At 44.0% G+C, this 14,817-nt stretch overlaps 1 protein-coding gene across 6 annotated transcripts in view; it reads right to left on the bottom strand.

The window, feature by feature from the left end:
• Positions 1-9,863, bottom strand: part of BMPER (BMP binding endothelial regulator) — a 144,835-nt gene extending 134,972 nt beyond the window's left edge. For 5 of the 6 annotated variants that reach the window (XM_062625517.1, XM_062625523.1, XM_062625518.1 and 2 more), the window contains exons 1-2: positions 9,737-9,863; positions 8,896-8,981 (exon numbers count right to left, since the gene is read on the bottom strand). In XM_062625517.1, coding sequence (XP_062481501.1) covers positions 8,896-8,981; positions 9,737-9,851 — 201 coding nt within the window. In that variant the 5' untranslated portion in view covers positions 9,852-9,863. Of the gene's footprint in view, positions 1-8,895; positions 8,982-9,736 lie in introns of those variants that run through there. The other variant, XM_062625522.1, reaches the window with a different exon arrangement.
• Positions 9,864-14,817: the final 4,954 nt, after the last annotated feature.

The raw sequence follows: 14,817 nt of genomic DNA, 5'->3' as shown, positions 1-14,817 counted from the left end.
AATTTCTATTAAAACATGATGGGGAAATAAAACCAGATATTTGGTGGGGAAAAAATATCTGGTTTTATATGGCAGCACAAAGCAGAACAGCAGAAGTACTGACACTGAGTCATTCAATTACAGGACCATAATTCTTAAAAAGACCGTTAACAACTCAATGGAAGAAACTTGAAAGCTAATAAAAACTATATACAGGTAACCGTATGCTTTTAAAATGCCATTTTGATATTGGACCAGCTCTTTAATAATGTTTTTCTTATTGGCAATAAAAAAGTGCCTTAACTCAAACTGATCTATTTTGCACTTATTGTAGACACATTCCAAAGACATTTGCAACTTATATTACATTTTTCCATTTAGTTTATGGCATTTTTGTGCCCTCCATATTTTTCCCACATATTATTTAGATATTTTAAATATGTTATTTTGTATTTGAGTTCTCTGATTCTTTATTTATGCCAAAAAGAATCTCATTTCCATACTTGATGGATTGGATCTTCATCATCATTACAGTGACATATCACCAGATCTTTTGCAAGAGGGCTTTGCCAAGACCTATAATCAGTTCAGCACTGTGTGCACATGTATGTTTGCTCAACGCAGCTGGCTCTAAGTTAGAATATGTGCACATAGCGAACTCTTCACTATCCCATGTGGTCCGAGAACAACATTAAATAGCTTCTCCTAGCCTGCATATTTCCAGAAAGGCTTCCTCATTAGCTGTCACATACGACTGTGCACAATGTTAATAATCAACTAAATGTCATGCTAAAGAACAGCAAACTGAAGGCAAACATACCTGCATAGGGATGTGCCATACTCTGAGGCAGCTCTGGGTTGTGAAGCAAAGCGCAGAAAGTGGATTTTAAAAGGCCCACAGATGGCACATACACAACATACAGCTATACCATCCATAATCATTTCTCAGAGAAGAAAATTGGATGAGATGTTGCACACGGTATAACTTGGGCAAGGTGGCTATATCTGTATACGGGAGTAAACCAACTTGAACATTGCCTCAACACTGTTATTGAAAACTTAGAGGATTCAAGCTATAGTAACCATCACCTACCATAGATAGTTTGCGTTTCATTCTCAGAGAGGCCAAAGTCTTGTCTTACAGGTCTTACATGAACCAAGAACAACTGAACCTACCTGAATCATTTTTCAGGGAAGCCTACCAAAGCACTCATTTCCACAACAGGTAATTAACCAGCTCTGGGCTCTTGATTCAGTTCACTTATCACTTACAAAACCATCTCGATATATACATACACACACACACATTGTTCTTTGGTCTCCACGACAAAGTGCATATTCGACACCCAGCTGCACCAGACATGGACGTATGGTTTTGTTTTCAGGGTTTGTTTTTTGGGGTGTTGGGTTTTCTCATTTTTTATTTAAGAGATGGCATATACATCTGTATCTTTTTAAAATGAGATAAAAACTAATACAGCTTTTATCGTGTTGGAGCATGTTTGTGTTCCAGGAACCCTTCACTCACAGATCAAAACAACATTCTCTTTTGCAGTAATATGGGAGTGAAAACTACCACTACACTACTGTATCATAGGCTTTTGTGTCTCTTTGTTTGTTATTTTTGTGGGTGAAGAGAAAGCTGATTATACTATAAAGTAATAAAGACCAAAAATATTTAAATTGAAAGAAGATGCAGCCTTGGTAGATTCTGTAGTTGATGTATGTAAACTATTGAAATTAAATAAAATAGGTATGAAAGAATTGTTTGATGATTTTTATTTTCTTTTTTAATATGCACTTCTCCACTAAAAGTCATCTGGGCCACATTATACCTTGACGCAACAACAACTGAATCCTGCTGTACTAAACCACTGCCATCTTCACTGAACATGTGTCAAACACTTGCTCTCAGGCTAGCTTTGCACTTCCAACTTGTGTATTGTGCCACAGGAATCAACTATGCTATAGGTAAAAAAAAACAACAACAAATCTAGTAGCTTTCTTGCTTTAGTTTGCAATGAGGTTTTGTGTTTTGTTTGGTCTAGGGTTTTGGGGTTGTTTGAGGGGTTTTGGGGGGAACTAAGAGGGATATGCAGGGAGGACCAAGAGTTGAGATTATTTCTTCTGGGTTTTTTGGTTTGCTTGCACTTGGTTTCACTACTCTGTCAGTTCAAACTAGGTAGAACACTAGGTCTTATAACGATGAATTTAATGTATTTTTTTTTTTTTAATGAGCAAAGGTCAAATTCTACATTGCACATTTGGATTTAAAGGCGGAAATTTAAACTACAGAATGATGTTTCATGCCGAATAAAGCTTACGCCAAGCAAAGCTCTGATTTCTAGTTTCCTGAGCTCCTGTCTCCAAATTTTTCTCAGGTTTCCAACACTTGGTTACACTTTCTGGCTCACATTCATTTCCTTCTGTTCTGGATTTAGGTGATAAAAGGTTGAGACATATGATTACCACTCCTCAGGTGCAGTTGGCAAGACTGAAGCGCAGGCATGAGGGGAAAGGAAGAAAGGTGGGGGAAATGGTGCTGGGTTAGATGTGGTTTGTCAAGATCACTACTGGCTTTTATCAGCTGTTCCTTGACACAACTCACTTTGTTCTCAATTATTGGGGAAAAAAACCTCTAAGAAAATAAGAAGAATCCTCTTCTCCCCACAAAGAACACATTGAAAATAAACCCCTTCATTCTCTTGAAAGAATAGAGAATGAATCCGCACTGGTACAAGTACAGTAAATATCAAGCTCTTGCAATGTGAAGGCCACTGATAGCTGAGGTATGCTCACCTATTTCTTTGTAGTTCCTGGCTTCTCACCTGTCCCTTTCGGCTGGCATTTTTAGTACATTCATTTCAAAACTATACACACCACTGGCCAACGGGTAGGTTGTTCTTGGATCTCTGCTTGCTTCTGGCAAGGTGTTCGTGGTCCATGATGATAAATGGGCATGAAATGACATGGCTCTCACCACCACCAACACTGGTCATCATTGTCACTGACGAGTTCATCTCATCTTCAACCAACTCAGCACTCACAAGTTTAATGTAGGCTAAGTTAACTCTCTGGTGTTTTTATGTCCTCCTCCTACAATTATGCACAGGTTCTCATTTCATCTATTTCTGATGGGCTGTAGCATTTTTATGTCTTTTCCAAGTGCATGTTGAAATAGATTTCTTGAAAGCAAATGCCGTAATATCAGGTGTGAGCCTACTTCTATTTTGAGTTTCAGATACCTTCCAGCCAAAAAGCTGTACCAACAAAAACTCTGCTGTGCTTGATCATTTACCGTACTTGTACCAGAGCTGAACTTAAATATTCCATGCCTATTTTATATGCTGACACCCATATAAAAATCTAATCAAAAGTTCCCTCAATGTTCTTTTAATAGCATTTTCATCCTAACATTTCAAAATCCTTGATATACAGAAAGTCCAAAACTTAACAAAATGTGGCGAGTTTTCACATTTATGAAGTTTGTTTCTACTAGCAGAATTTTTACTACCCTCAGCCCAAAACTTTTACATTCGAAATATAAAAATCTGGAACTGTCATACATGACATGTTAGGTTTCCTCAAATGCCACAAGGTACATGAAATGCTCCTATGGACTGAAATAAAATCATTTTCCCACAAATAACAGAACCCCAGACTGGTTTAAGTTGAAGGAACCTTAAAGCTCATCCAGTTCCAGCCCCCCTTCCATGGGCAGGGACACCTTCCACTACAGCAGGTTGCTCCAAGCCCCGTCCAACCTGGCCCTGAACACTGCCAGGGATGGGGCAGCCACAGCTTCTCTGAGCACCCTGTGCCAGGGCCTCAGCACCCTCACAGGGAAGAACTTCTGCCTATGAGCTCATCTCAGTCTCCCCTCTGTCAGGTTAAAGCCATTCCCCTTGTCCTGTCCCTACAGGCCCTTGTCCAAAGCCCCTCTCCAGGTTTCTTGTATCCCCTTTAGGCACTGGAGCTGCTCTAAGGTCTCCCCTTAAGGAGCTTTTTCTTCTCCAGGCTGAACCAGCCCAGCTCTCTCAGCCTGGCTCCAGAGCAGAGCTGCTCCAGCCCTCGCAGCATCTCCATGACCTCCTCTGAACTTGCTCCAACAGCTCCACATCCCTCTTGTGTTGTTGCCCCAGAGCTGGATCAGGACTGCAGGTGGGGTCTCCCCAGAGCACAGTAGAGGCGAAGAATCCCCTCCCTTGACCTGATGCTCCGGGGATGGAGCCCAGGTTTCCAGGCTGCAAGTGCACACCGCCAGGACACAAGATGCTTAGAGAGGTAGGAGAGCATTTTAGAAGATAATTTTTGCATTAAGTAGTGTAGTTACAATTGCTTGCATCTTAAAGGATTTAATAACCAGAATATAAGAATCTATTTCTCAAACAGAATCAATATAATTCCGTTATGAATACCATCAGGATTATGTATTTTCACCTATAATCATCATTGCCAATTCAGGCAAGTTCTTTAAAACCCAAGCTTTTTCAAGTCACCTTCATAACCCACACTTGCACTACTTTGATTTTTCAGAAGCCAGCAGGACATGAGATTTTCTTACCATTGACCACTAAGCATAAAATAATTTCACAGTCACATGTTCTCTGACATATTTTCTTTGTACTGTCAAGGGCCACATCATTATCTGAAATAATATTTTCCCTCTTTTCAACAACAGTATTTTTAATTCACAGAGTTGTTTGACTTAGTCCTTGTTACTGCCCATCACATCCAGAGTTTCCTTTCGCTTGTTCATCTTTCTCTGATACAGAGCTTGCTGCAGCTTGCATCATTTCCCATCCTTTCATCAGAGAAGTCTGTAGCTATAAACACAGCTGCAATGGGATGTTCACCCATGGCCCTCAGAAATGGGCTGTCCTGCACTTTTATGTGACCTAGCTTCACAAAAAAAACATTTGCTAGTGCAACTTCCATATATCTGTTTTGCCTATTAGATCTGAATACTAAAGATGCCAGTGCTTTCAACAGTATCTTCGTTGAACAGCACATAAAGTGAAGGCACAAGAAAGCAGGTACTCTCAAAATCATAGAACCATAAAATCAGCTGGGTTGGAAAAGACCTTTAAGAACATCAAGTCCAACCATTACCCCAGCACTGCCAAGGCCACCACCTAACCCATGTCACTGAGGGCCTCATCTACACAGTGTGTGAACACTTCCAGGGACAGTGACTCCAGCACTGCCCTGGGCAGCCTGTTCCAATGCCTGAGCACCCTTCAGGGAAGACATTGCTTCTAATACCTAATGTAAAAATCTTAATTGCCTTCAGCCTGCTTTGTCCTATTCCAGTATCCCAAACCCTATGGAAAGACAGGTGCCATGGTGGCTTTCCAGAGATAGCATGTCTCCTCGGAGATGCAGAACCACAGACATGCAAAGTGGAAGTGGGCAGAAGACCAAAGCACACTAGCTCTAACAGCACTAAGCAGACAGCAATGGCAAGTCATAAATCATAGTTCTCATAACCTCTCAATCATGAAGTCAGCTTTAATCTGCCCTTGCCCATCTGTGCCTCAGAGAGCTCAGGAGAACCAACACACCAAAATCCTGGCATCTGTGCAGCCTGCCCATTGTCAGAGAGACAGAAAAAGAATATGAGTGCAATCATACTGTGACTACACAACCCACATCCACTTGTAAAGTGAAAGTGCATGAAGTGAGAAGGGATGGCTTTGTAGTCAATCCATTAGACCAGGAGTTAGGAGACCTGAGCTTTCATCACACTCCCACAAGAAATTCCTTGTGGATAAACCACAATCTTTCTCTGACTTTGATGTTTCTCTCTAAAAATAAAATAAAAGTGGCCACTTCTTGCAGTCAGCTGTAATTAATGACCAGTTCTTTGGAGATCAAATCCATCCTGTGTTTATTAAGTGCTTAGAGATGATTAGTTGGACAGCAATACACCATCGCTAAAGTGTTGTAATTGTAAAGGCTCACACAGAAACTATTGTCTTACAGATTTAAAAAGTTACTATTTTTAAGGGCATTATTAAGACCATAAAGTAGAGACATATAAATTACAAATTAGGGAACTCCACATCTGAGCTGTAGTGGCTTGTTCAGCTGGTTGTTCTTGTACCTGGAGCTACAATGTACATTTACAAACACACATACTGAGTCTTACCTATTTCCTTACATTAAGGGCAAGCATCAGTGCTGTTCTGCACACTCCACCGTGTTTCATTTTCACAAATCAGGAAGTCCAAGCAGAGCTATCTCACGGTGCGTGCAGTGCCTCTTTATTAGGAAAGCATTATCTGTACTTTAGAAGTGGGTGACTATGTACCATTCCCAAAATCTCCAGCACACACCCCCCAGTCTGAATTCCCTACCACCACAACTTCTCTTCCCACATGTTACAGCAGATGTTCAAGAAAGAACTCATCTTGTTTGGTAGTTAGACTTGCCTGTGTCTAGGAGATCCACACCAGTGTCCTTTCTGTACTCACGATCAACAGTATCTCTAAAACAAAAGCTAGAAGCAAACTAAGAGCTTATGTAGAGCTCACTACCTGTTGCTTTGCCCTCCCAAGTGATTTAGCCTGTGAAGAGAAAGCTGGAGATCACTTTGCTTATGCTGCCTCCCTCTTTTCCCTTGCTGGGATGCATCCCCACTCAGGACACAACCTACAGTCAGTTCTGTCAAGCACTTGATGATTCAGTTCTCACATTTCAGTTCTGTCTTCTCTCATTTGTGAGATAGGGAAAGTCCTGGAAGGGAGTTATTTAGATATTCCTCTTCTTCCCAGAGCCATTTAGATTTCTATAACTTGTCCAGTTACTTACGGCAGCTTGCAGCCATGGAAATGAATCACTGCTAGGGAAGACCTGCCATAATCGAATCCTGTATTTCAGTTACTTTACTGGTGTTTTTAACACAAGTGCCCTATGTTGAATGTTCTGTCCTCTCCTGGACAAAAAATGCTTCCTTCCTGGAACAGCTGATTAATCACTCTAGTTGCTCCTTTCTTACAATACAAACATCCATGAGGTATGCACTTGAAGAGTATGAGCAGTCTTCTAGAGGAAGTTCCTCACTGAATTGCTAATAAACAATATTTCCAGTTGGATGTAAGGAAACCTGGTTCTCTCTTCACTCCTGGACACAAATCACCACATAGTTTCTTTTGTTTCTGCTCTCCCCAGGACTCATAAAATTGATCTTCTCCATCGTGGCAGGCCTGAACAAAGATTTCAGCGAGAGGCTATCCAATTGCTTTGGATGCTGCACAGCATTAAAGTCAGTATCTCCAGACTGGCTTCCTTCTCCTCTACCAGGTCTCCCAGCTTCCAACTCAAGAAAGAGATCACATATATCCTTTGGCAAAAATAAAAGAGAGCGTATCCAGTGCAGGTAACTGCAGGAATTCATCAGGCATCTGTACTCTTAAGAAGACATAGTGTCCTCCTTGCACAGAGGGGAGCCAAATGCCCTCAGCTGCCATTTCACTAAAGCAAGCCACAGAAACCACAGAGATTTAGAGTTCTTACATCCAATGCTTTTTGCAGTTCTTCATGTTCATGCACTAAAAGGGTGCTCATTGATTTCATAAAGCCAAGGTCTAGAGAGATCTATAAATACAAGTATTTTACCCTGATGCATTATTGCCCTGATGCCCAAGGCTGAACTTCTGCTCCTTCACAGATAAATTGCTTCCTCACTGGTTAACACCAGATTCCATTAGCAAGAGTGGTGGCAGACATACTTGGGAAGCTGATCCATGATAAAACACAGCTTTGTCTCTTTTTTTTGTTTTCCCTTTGATTTCTTTACTTACCACATCCCATCCTCCTCCTCCTCCTCTACTCAGAAGAATTGATAACTTATTCTTTATTACTATTAGCTAAAAAGTTATCACCGTGTCTCACTTAAAATCTATAGGAGTCAATACATCGATTGACTTGACAGGCTCAAGATCAGAGACCTACAGTTGCCAAAACTGCCTTCTAAAAGGCAGTTTGAAACAATTCTTTAAGTCTCTTACAGACATGATAATGCTAGCTAATGCTAGTATTATTAATAGCAATAATAGAAGGGGGGAGAGGGTATGTTGGTATTTTAGTCCTAAAGTAGAGCACATTCTGTACATTCAGCTACTCTATAACTTCCAAAATGTAAAACATAGTGCTTTCTGGTCTATACTTTCCTTTGCATTCAACAGCAAATTAAGGTTTTATGGCTTTCTTTTAAATACATTGTAGGGAGTTTTATTTAGAACAACTGTTTTTCAGTATCTCCTAAGCCTTGGCTTGTCCAGCTGAACTACTCCCAAAAACGCTTAACTCCGAAGTGGAGTTTATAAGGAAAGGGAATGTTTCTCCCCAAAATGTGTATCAGCTAGTGACATTATTAACCACTGCATTCCCAGCACAGCAGGCAGCGTCATCCTTGGAACAAAGCGCCCCGATGAAAGCATCGCTTATGGTTTCACCATCATCTTACTACAGCATGTAGAGTCACGCTGCAGCTTTCACCTTGCACCCTGGCGCTGCTCCTCAGCTACCACCATGTGACACTAAGCGCATGGAAGCTCGAAGCAGCAGCATTTCCAAGCCTTACCTTTCACTCCCTTTGCTGAACAACATGCAAAGACTTTTGTGTGCACCCCGACTTGTTCTTCCCCCCGGCCCAAATTCGCATAGTAAATGTGGTTTCGCAATGTCAAATTAAAGTCACGTACAACTTTGAGCCCCAGAGTTTTAAAGCCAAAGAAATGACTGCCAGATCATGGATGGGATTACTTTCCATTAGCTCAGCTCTGAGATAACCTTGTGTTACATGAAGGCGACAGAGGTACCCAAGATTTGATTATGTTAAATATTCCCCTCTCCATGCAGCTACTCTTAGCACAGGCCTGAATGTTCTTCCTATCTGAAATCCAAACTTACCAGGCAAACACACATTATACAGGGGTTGTCTGTGATAAACGGTATCTGCAGAATTTCCCCTTCGTTTTCACATTTTGCAACAGATCCTGTAACAGAAACACAGGTTTTAGAACACTGACAGAATTCCCCCAGCTGGCTCTGAAAACTGTCCTCATCACACTCACGTTTAACCCCTAGCCTTTGATTTAAAATCTTGCCTTACTTTGCCCACTTCAAGCAGGCATGGACGCTCAGCATTTCTGTAAGATTCCAAAGGGAATGACTGGCCCTTTATTGCCACACCAACCTAGGCTTTCTTTGTGCCCCAGTTATAGCAAAGAAGGACGCTTTTTCTCTTCTCAGATGACGTGTGGAGAATAACGAGTACTCCACGCAAAACAGGAGACTTCTGTAACAACAGCTCCATAGCTCACTGAGATCACCAGAAAGCTGTCCATCACACTGCAAGGACTTGGACCAGGAGCGTCGCACGAGCCGGGAACCAAGCATCCTTGTAACGCATGGCCGGCAACTGGCAAATGAGTCAAAATTAGCAGGCTGACTGTCAAACGGCATCAAACTAGAAATCCCTTTATGGCCCTACCGCTGATTAGCCGCTATTGTGTCACGTTGGAATCGCTTCCCACAATCTAATGGCTCCTCGATTGCACTAGAAATTGATTCGGCGTTTCCCTCCGTGCCCCAGATGTCAGGAAAACATCACCCTCAAGGGGATGGGGGGAGCGAGGTTCCCGCGTTCACCTGCCCTAAACCACGCGGTGGCACCTTCCCGCGCCCGACGGCGGGTCCCGGCGGCCGGTGGACAGCGCGCACCCTCAGCGGCCCCTCCGCGCCCGCTTACCTGTGAGCAGGGACGAGGCCAGCGCCCCGGGGAAGCAGAGCGCGCCCAGGAGGACAGCGGCGGCCGGGACGAGGTTTGGAGCCACCGGCCAGCCCCCGCCGAGCCGCCGGGGCATCGTCCCGGAAGGAGCCGCTGTCCCGGGGACGCGCCGTCGGGTGGGGGAGCCCGGCCCAGCACCGACCCCGGTGCGGTGGGTAAGGGTAACAGGACGGGAGACAGTGGCCCGCCGGGGAGTCCCACCCCACAGCGGCACCGGGGGAGGGGACTGTGGGTGCAGGGAAAGCGGCTGTCAGCGCCTGCCCCTCGGCCTCGCACCCCCTCTTTCCATCACCCCCCTCCCCTGCCCGCATCCCTTCTTATACCTTCCTCTCCCCATAGTCCCTCCTCCGGCACCCCCCGGCCCCCAGGCCTCCCTCCCCCCCGGCGCACACACGCACAGACAGGCTGCCAGCCCCAGACCCCGTTTCCCTGCCGGGAGATGCCCGGCCACTCCCTCCCGGGCCCCGCCGAGCACCGCCCGGACCGGCCGCGGCGTCGGGGGCTGCGCCCGCGGGTGGGGCGGGGGGATCGGCAGAGAGGGGACCGAGGAGAAGAGGAGGGAAGACGAGGAGGAGGAAAAGGTAACGGAGGAGTAAGGAGGGGAGGAAACTGTGGCAGGGCTGGTGCGGCGCAAACCCCGGTACCTGGGCAGAGCGCGGCCGCCTCCGCAGGGCTCGTCCCTGGCCCCGCAGCCCGACTGGCGTCAGAGCCGCTGGTGCTTGCGGGCAGCTCTTGCCAGCTGTCAGCGAGAGGGGAGAAGGGAAGGAGAGCGGGAGGGAGCGCGGGAGCGCCGCGGCGAGGCTCCGCTCCCCGCCTGGCCTGGACCGCCGAGGTTCCGTCCCGGCTCTCCTCCGGTCCCCCCCCCCGCCGCGCTCCGCTCCCTCCCGGCCCCTGTGCTGTCCCCCCTCTCCAGCGGCAGCCGCAACACAAAGTCCCGCTTCCCGGCGCCGCTGCCCCCCTGCCCGGAGAGGCTTTCTCAGGCCCAAGCTCTCCCCATCGGGGTTTGGGCTCACCCCGCCTCTCGCCCGAGGGGCTGGGGAGCTGCAGCGTGACAGCTACCGGGGCCTCGCTCCCTTCCCTCCCTTCCCGGTCTCTCGGCTACCCGGCGGGTGCTGCAACCTCTGCAGCTCCTCTCCTTAACGCTTCCCGTTTGTAGGTCCACGCTTTCCTGTCCTAGGTAGAAACACGGGCAGTAGTACCCACGGACATCACTGAAACCCAGCTTTTGCACATAGAAACACACGCACTGTCTGGACGGGATGACACTTGCAGTGTGTGGCAGGGGCATTTTCTGTGACAGATCCTCCCAAGCCTGTTTCACAAACCATTTTCCTTCAAACTGTGATGTTTCATTTGGGGAAATAAACACTCTCTGAAGCAAACGAGTCTGAAGAGTTTTCAGATTTATACAGGTTCTTATTTTCTTTCTTTAGGAGGTGGATGTGAGCTGCTATCCCAAATGTAATGGCAAATCAAGTGCATGGCAGGCTGGTACACACAGGACTACTTTAAATACATTTCCCCTTCCCCTTAAGAATCAAGACAGTTAGATTTACATGTTAATTTTAAGAACAAACCCCCAAAGCCAAGACGTCTGAAAGCCTTAGCTTAGTTCTAAAAAGTAAGATATGTGAACCTCATTTCTAACACAATTTCTCACCTACCTTTAGGGTAGGAAGCAGAAGTCCTAAAATAGCTAAAATTGCACCTGTGATAGGAAAAAAATGGTACTGGCAAACCTGCAGACATCACTAGACATCTCTATGGGAAAAGAAAGCTTAACTTTTAGCTCCCAACCTCAGTCCATGTAAGTTGAAGCTGCACAGGCAAATATGATCGTTTACGTGCTATTAAAAGGGGTTTATATTCCCTAGAAACACAAGTGGGGTACCAGATTTGCTCCACATAGTATAGACTATTATAAACACATAGGTACATAAATATAACGTGTGTAACCTGGATGTATATCTTTTTCTGGGAAACATCATCTTTACATTCCCCTTCATTTTAAACCTAGATGAGCCTGTCAAGGTACATATTATTATGCACTACTCCAGAAGAGATTTTCACCTATCCAAATGGTTTATTCCATTGGAAAGATGTACTGAATCTTTTGGCAAACGCTTTTTCTTACTTCTAAATCTGTATTAAGTGCCTATGTTTCCCTTTTCCAATTCCAGTCAGGCCACAACCCTTCTAAAGCAACAGCCATAGGGGAAAAAAAAATCTACCCTAATAATTTCTCAAGTGAGAGCTACCACAGGAGAGTACTTATATCACCATGTGAATCGAATTTTCTCTTTGTGATGGTCTCAAATTCATTAAATATTAATGTCACCCGGTGTGAGAAACATACAAATCACAACAAGGCATCAAATAACATTTCAGGCATCCAGATAACAGCAGGGAACTTGCTAAAATACTCTGAAAATGCAGAAAGTTTCATCTCTTTCATCAAATAAAGACAAGAGGTGACAGCAACTGAATTCCACACTAAATCCCTGCCATAAGTCATTCAGTTAACAAATCTTTCTTATATCCTACATAATTAAATCCTATATATAATGATATCCTATATAATGAAATCATACCTAAGGCAGGGCAGAAGCAATACACACAGATTTGTTACAGAGTTTTCACAGGAAGAAAACAAAAAGCATGATCACTAAAGCACCTTCAACACACTTCATTAGGCCTAAAACTTACCTCTGAAACACCATTTGTGGCATGAAAACACTGTCTGTGGGGTGAGCTCACTGGGTCCGTGTCTCTTTTGTGGTAGCACCAGTGTTGGGGTGAGGAATTCTCACATCTTCCTTGCTTGAAACACCTGCTGAAATGGGATTCTAAGGCTTTTCATACCATGCCTGCCTGGTTGCTGCCTGGTGGAAGAGCCTGCTCAGGGCTCGTGCTGTCTCCAGATCTCCTGATGCCCTGGTTCCCTATCTCCCTGCTCATGAGGGAGTTGCTCCTCACTGTTAGTATCTGTTTCTTCCTGGTGACATGTCATAGAAGAAAATTACTTTATATCTCTCATGAAGTTAAGACCCAGCCTGGGAGAGAAATATGCCCTCTCACCCACCACCCCACCCCCCCCCCCAGTTTCACCCATTCAGTGCTATAGGTAGGGGGTTTGTCTCAGCTTTTTACCTCTCCCTTACCCTATCTCCCATGTACCTTTATCAGAGGTCAGAATCCTTTCTGATTTAATGCCACATTAAGCACAGTTTCAGGGGATTTTTTTTTCCCATTTGCATCCATGTTGAAGAGGTATTTATTTTTCATTCAAAACACTGAATGAAACATTGACAACAACATTCAAAGCTGTGGTAATTTTAGCAAAATCAGAGGGTCTCACTGAAAACTGTGCTCTGCTATCAGATACGCACAGAGACTTCGTTGTATGCTAGCAGTTAAAACAGAAGTCATGTCATCAAAAGCCTTACCTTTTTCGTACAGGCATTACATGGTATTAGTTGTTATTGAAAGGATATGTTCATTAGTTCTGGTCAGCCTGGGCTCATCCAGCTTGGTGGAATGGTAGCTCTTCACAAACACCACTTTATGTGCAATGCAGCTCCTTCTGCAGTGAAGCTTTCCCAGCAGTCAGCCATAAAACAATGTCAGCCACTAGCTGGTCATGATAAAGAATCAACTCAGCACTCACCTAAAAAGAAATAAAACAAGCTTTATGGTTAACAATACTAACAGCAAAGGAGACAGCGAGCACATTCACATCTTTCTTCATGATTATCTGGCAAGTCAGAATCACTAGAAGGCCCATTCTTCGTGGGCTAGTGAATCCTTCCAGAAGTGGAGGAAGAAACTGAATCACTGAAATTCACATGTCTTTTATGAAATTCACTCTTCAAGGTCTTGGGCATAGATCTTCCTAAGGGTTCCTTATCATTCAAGAAGGTGTGCCATAAACATGCTACATTTACAAGGCAATGAAGATAGTTTGCCTATCAGACTGAGCTTACACATTTCTACTGCTATCAACATTTTACTAAAGATAAAGAACTCCTGATCCAGTAACTTATACAATCAGAAAGAAGATCATGTACATTCACTGTAGTTGGAGGCATGGGTCTGGTAAGCTTCAACCCTGTGAATGCTTGCAGAGACACCTGTAATTTGCAAAAGTGTTTTATTATCACGGTGCATCAGCACACAGCAGTCAGGAAGCTCCATAGTAACTCGTGATAGAGGCATTGCACTTTAACACAGGAGAGCAGATGGGAGTTACACTACCAGTAGTAACTACTGTTCATCCTTTGGTGGTGGATCAGGTCTTTGCAGTTCAGCCATACTGAGCTGGGCTGCAGCCTTTCAAATGCTTACACATATCCATGCATTTCTGTGCTTAATCATGTTCCAAAGTTAAGACTATCTACCAGTGTGAACAAACACTACTTCTTGCACTGCCCTTTTTTCCTCAGGAAATAATGTTAATAAACCTGCAGACTGGCCTGAGTGTATCAAAGAGGTACTCCTGACAAAGCAAAATATTCAGAAATCTAAATGGATGTAAAGTGGGTTCAGGAGCCCACACGAAGAGGTTTTAAAACTGTAACAGGATTAAAAATGGCTTATGGACAAAGTCCTTAAATAAAAAGAAGGTACAAGAAAGTATCTAAAAGTTACAGTGACACTTTCCTGAATAAATATTTAGAAATTCTATCAAACAGCTTGTCATTTTGACAGTTTTCCATAAACCTCTGGAGCATGCAAAGCATTTAATTTATTTGTGGCAAGATAATGAGTAACATTTTACAAGTTTATTAACACAGAATGTCCTGCATGGTCAAACTCACATACTTCTATTGGTTAAATTATATTTTCTAAGAACTCAAAAAAGGGAGTTTCTGATTGTAAAAGTCTTCAAAATTACCCTCATCATCTGTATTTGTGCAGTGCAAACCAAATGAAAAGAGCCTAAACTGGATATAAATGCCACCAGCACCTCAAACTGAAAAATACTTGTATGCAGCAGGAAGCATTGCTCCGATACGGAGACAACAGGCTGCTGCAGTGGTCCA

The sequence above is a fragment of the Pezoporus occidentalis genome, unplaced genomic scaffold, assembly GCF_034315485.1.
Source record: "Pezoporus occidentalis ecotype Australia unplaced genomic scaffold, CSIRO_AGI_Poc_V1 ctg28, whole genome shotgun sequence".
Taxonomy (NCBI): domain Eukaryota; kingdom Metazoa; phylum Chordata; class Aves; order Psittaciformes; family Psittacidae; genus Pezoporus; species Pezoporus occidentalis.
Note: the sequence above shows the minus strand (reverse complement) of the source record. Positions and strands in the feature narration are given on the sequence as shown.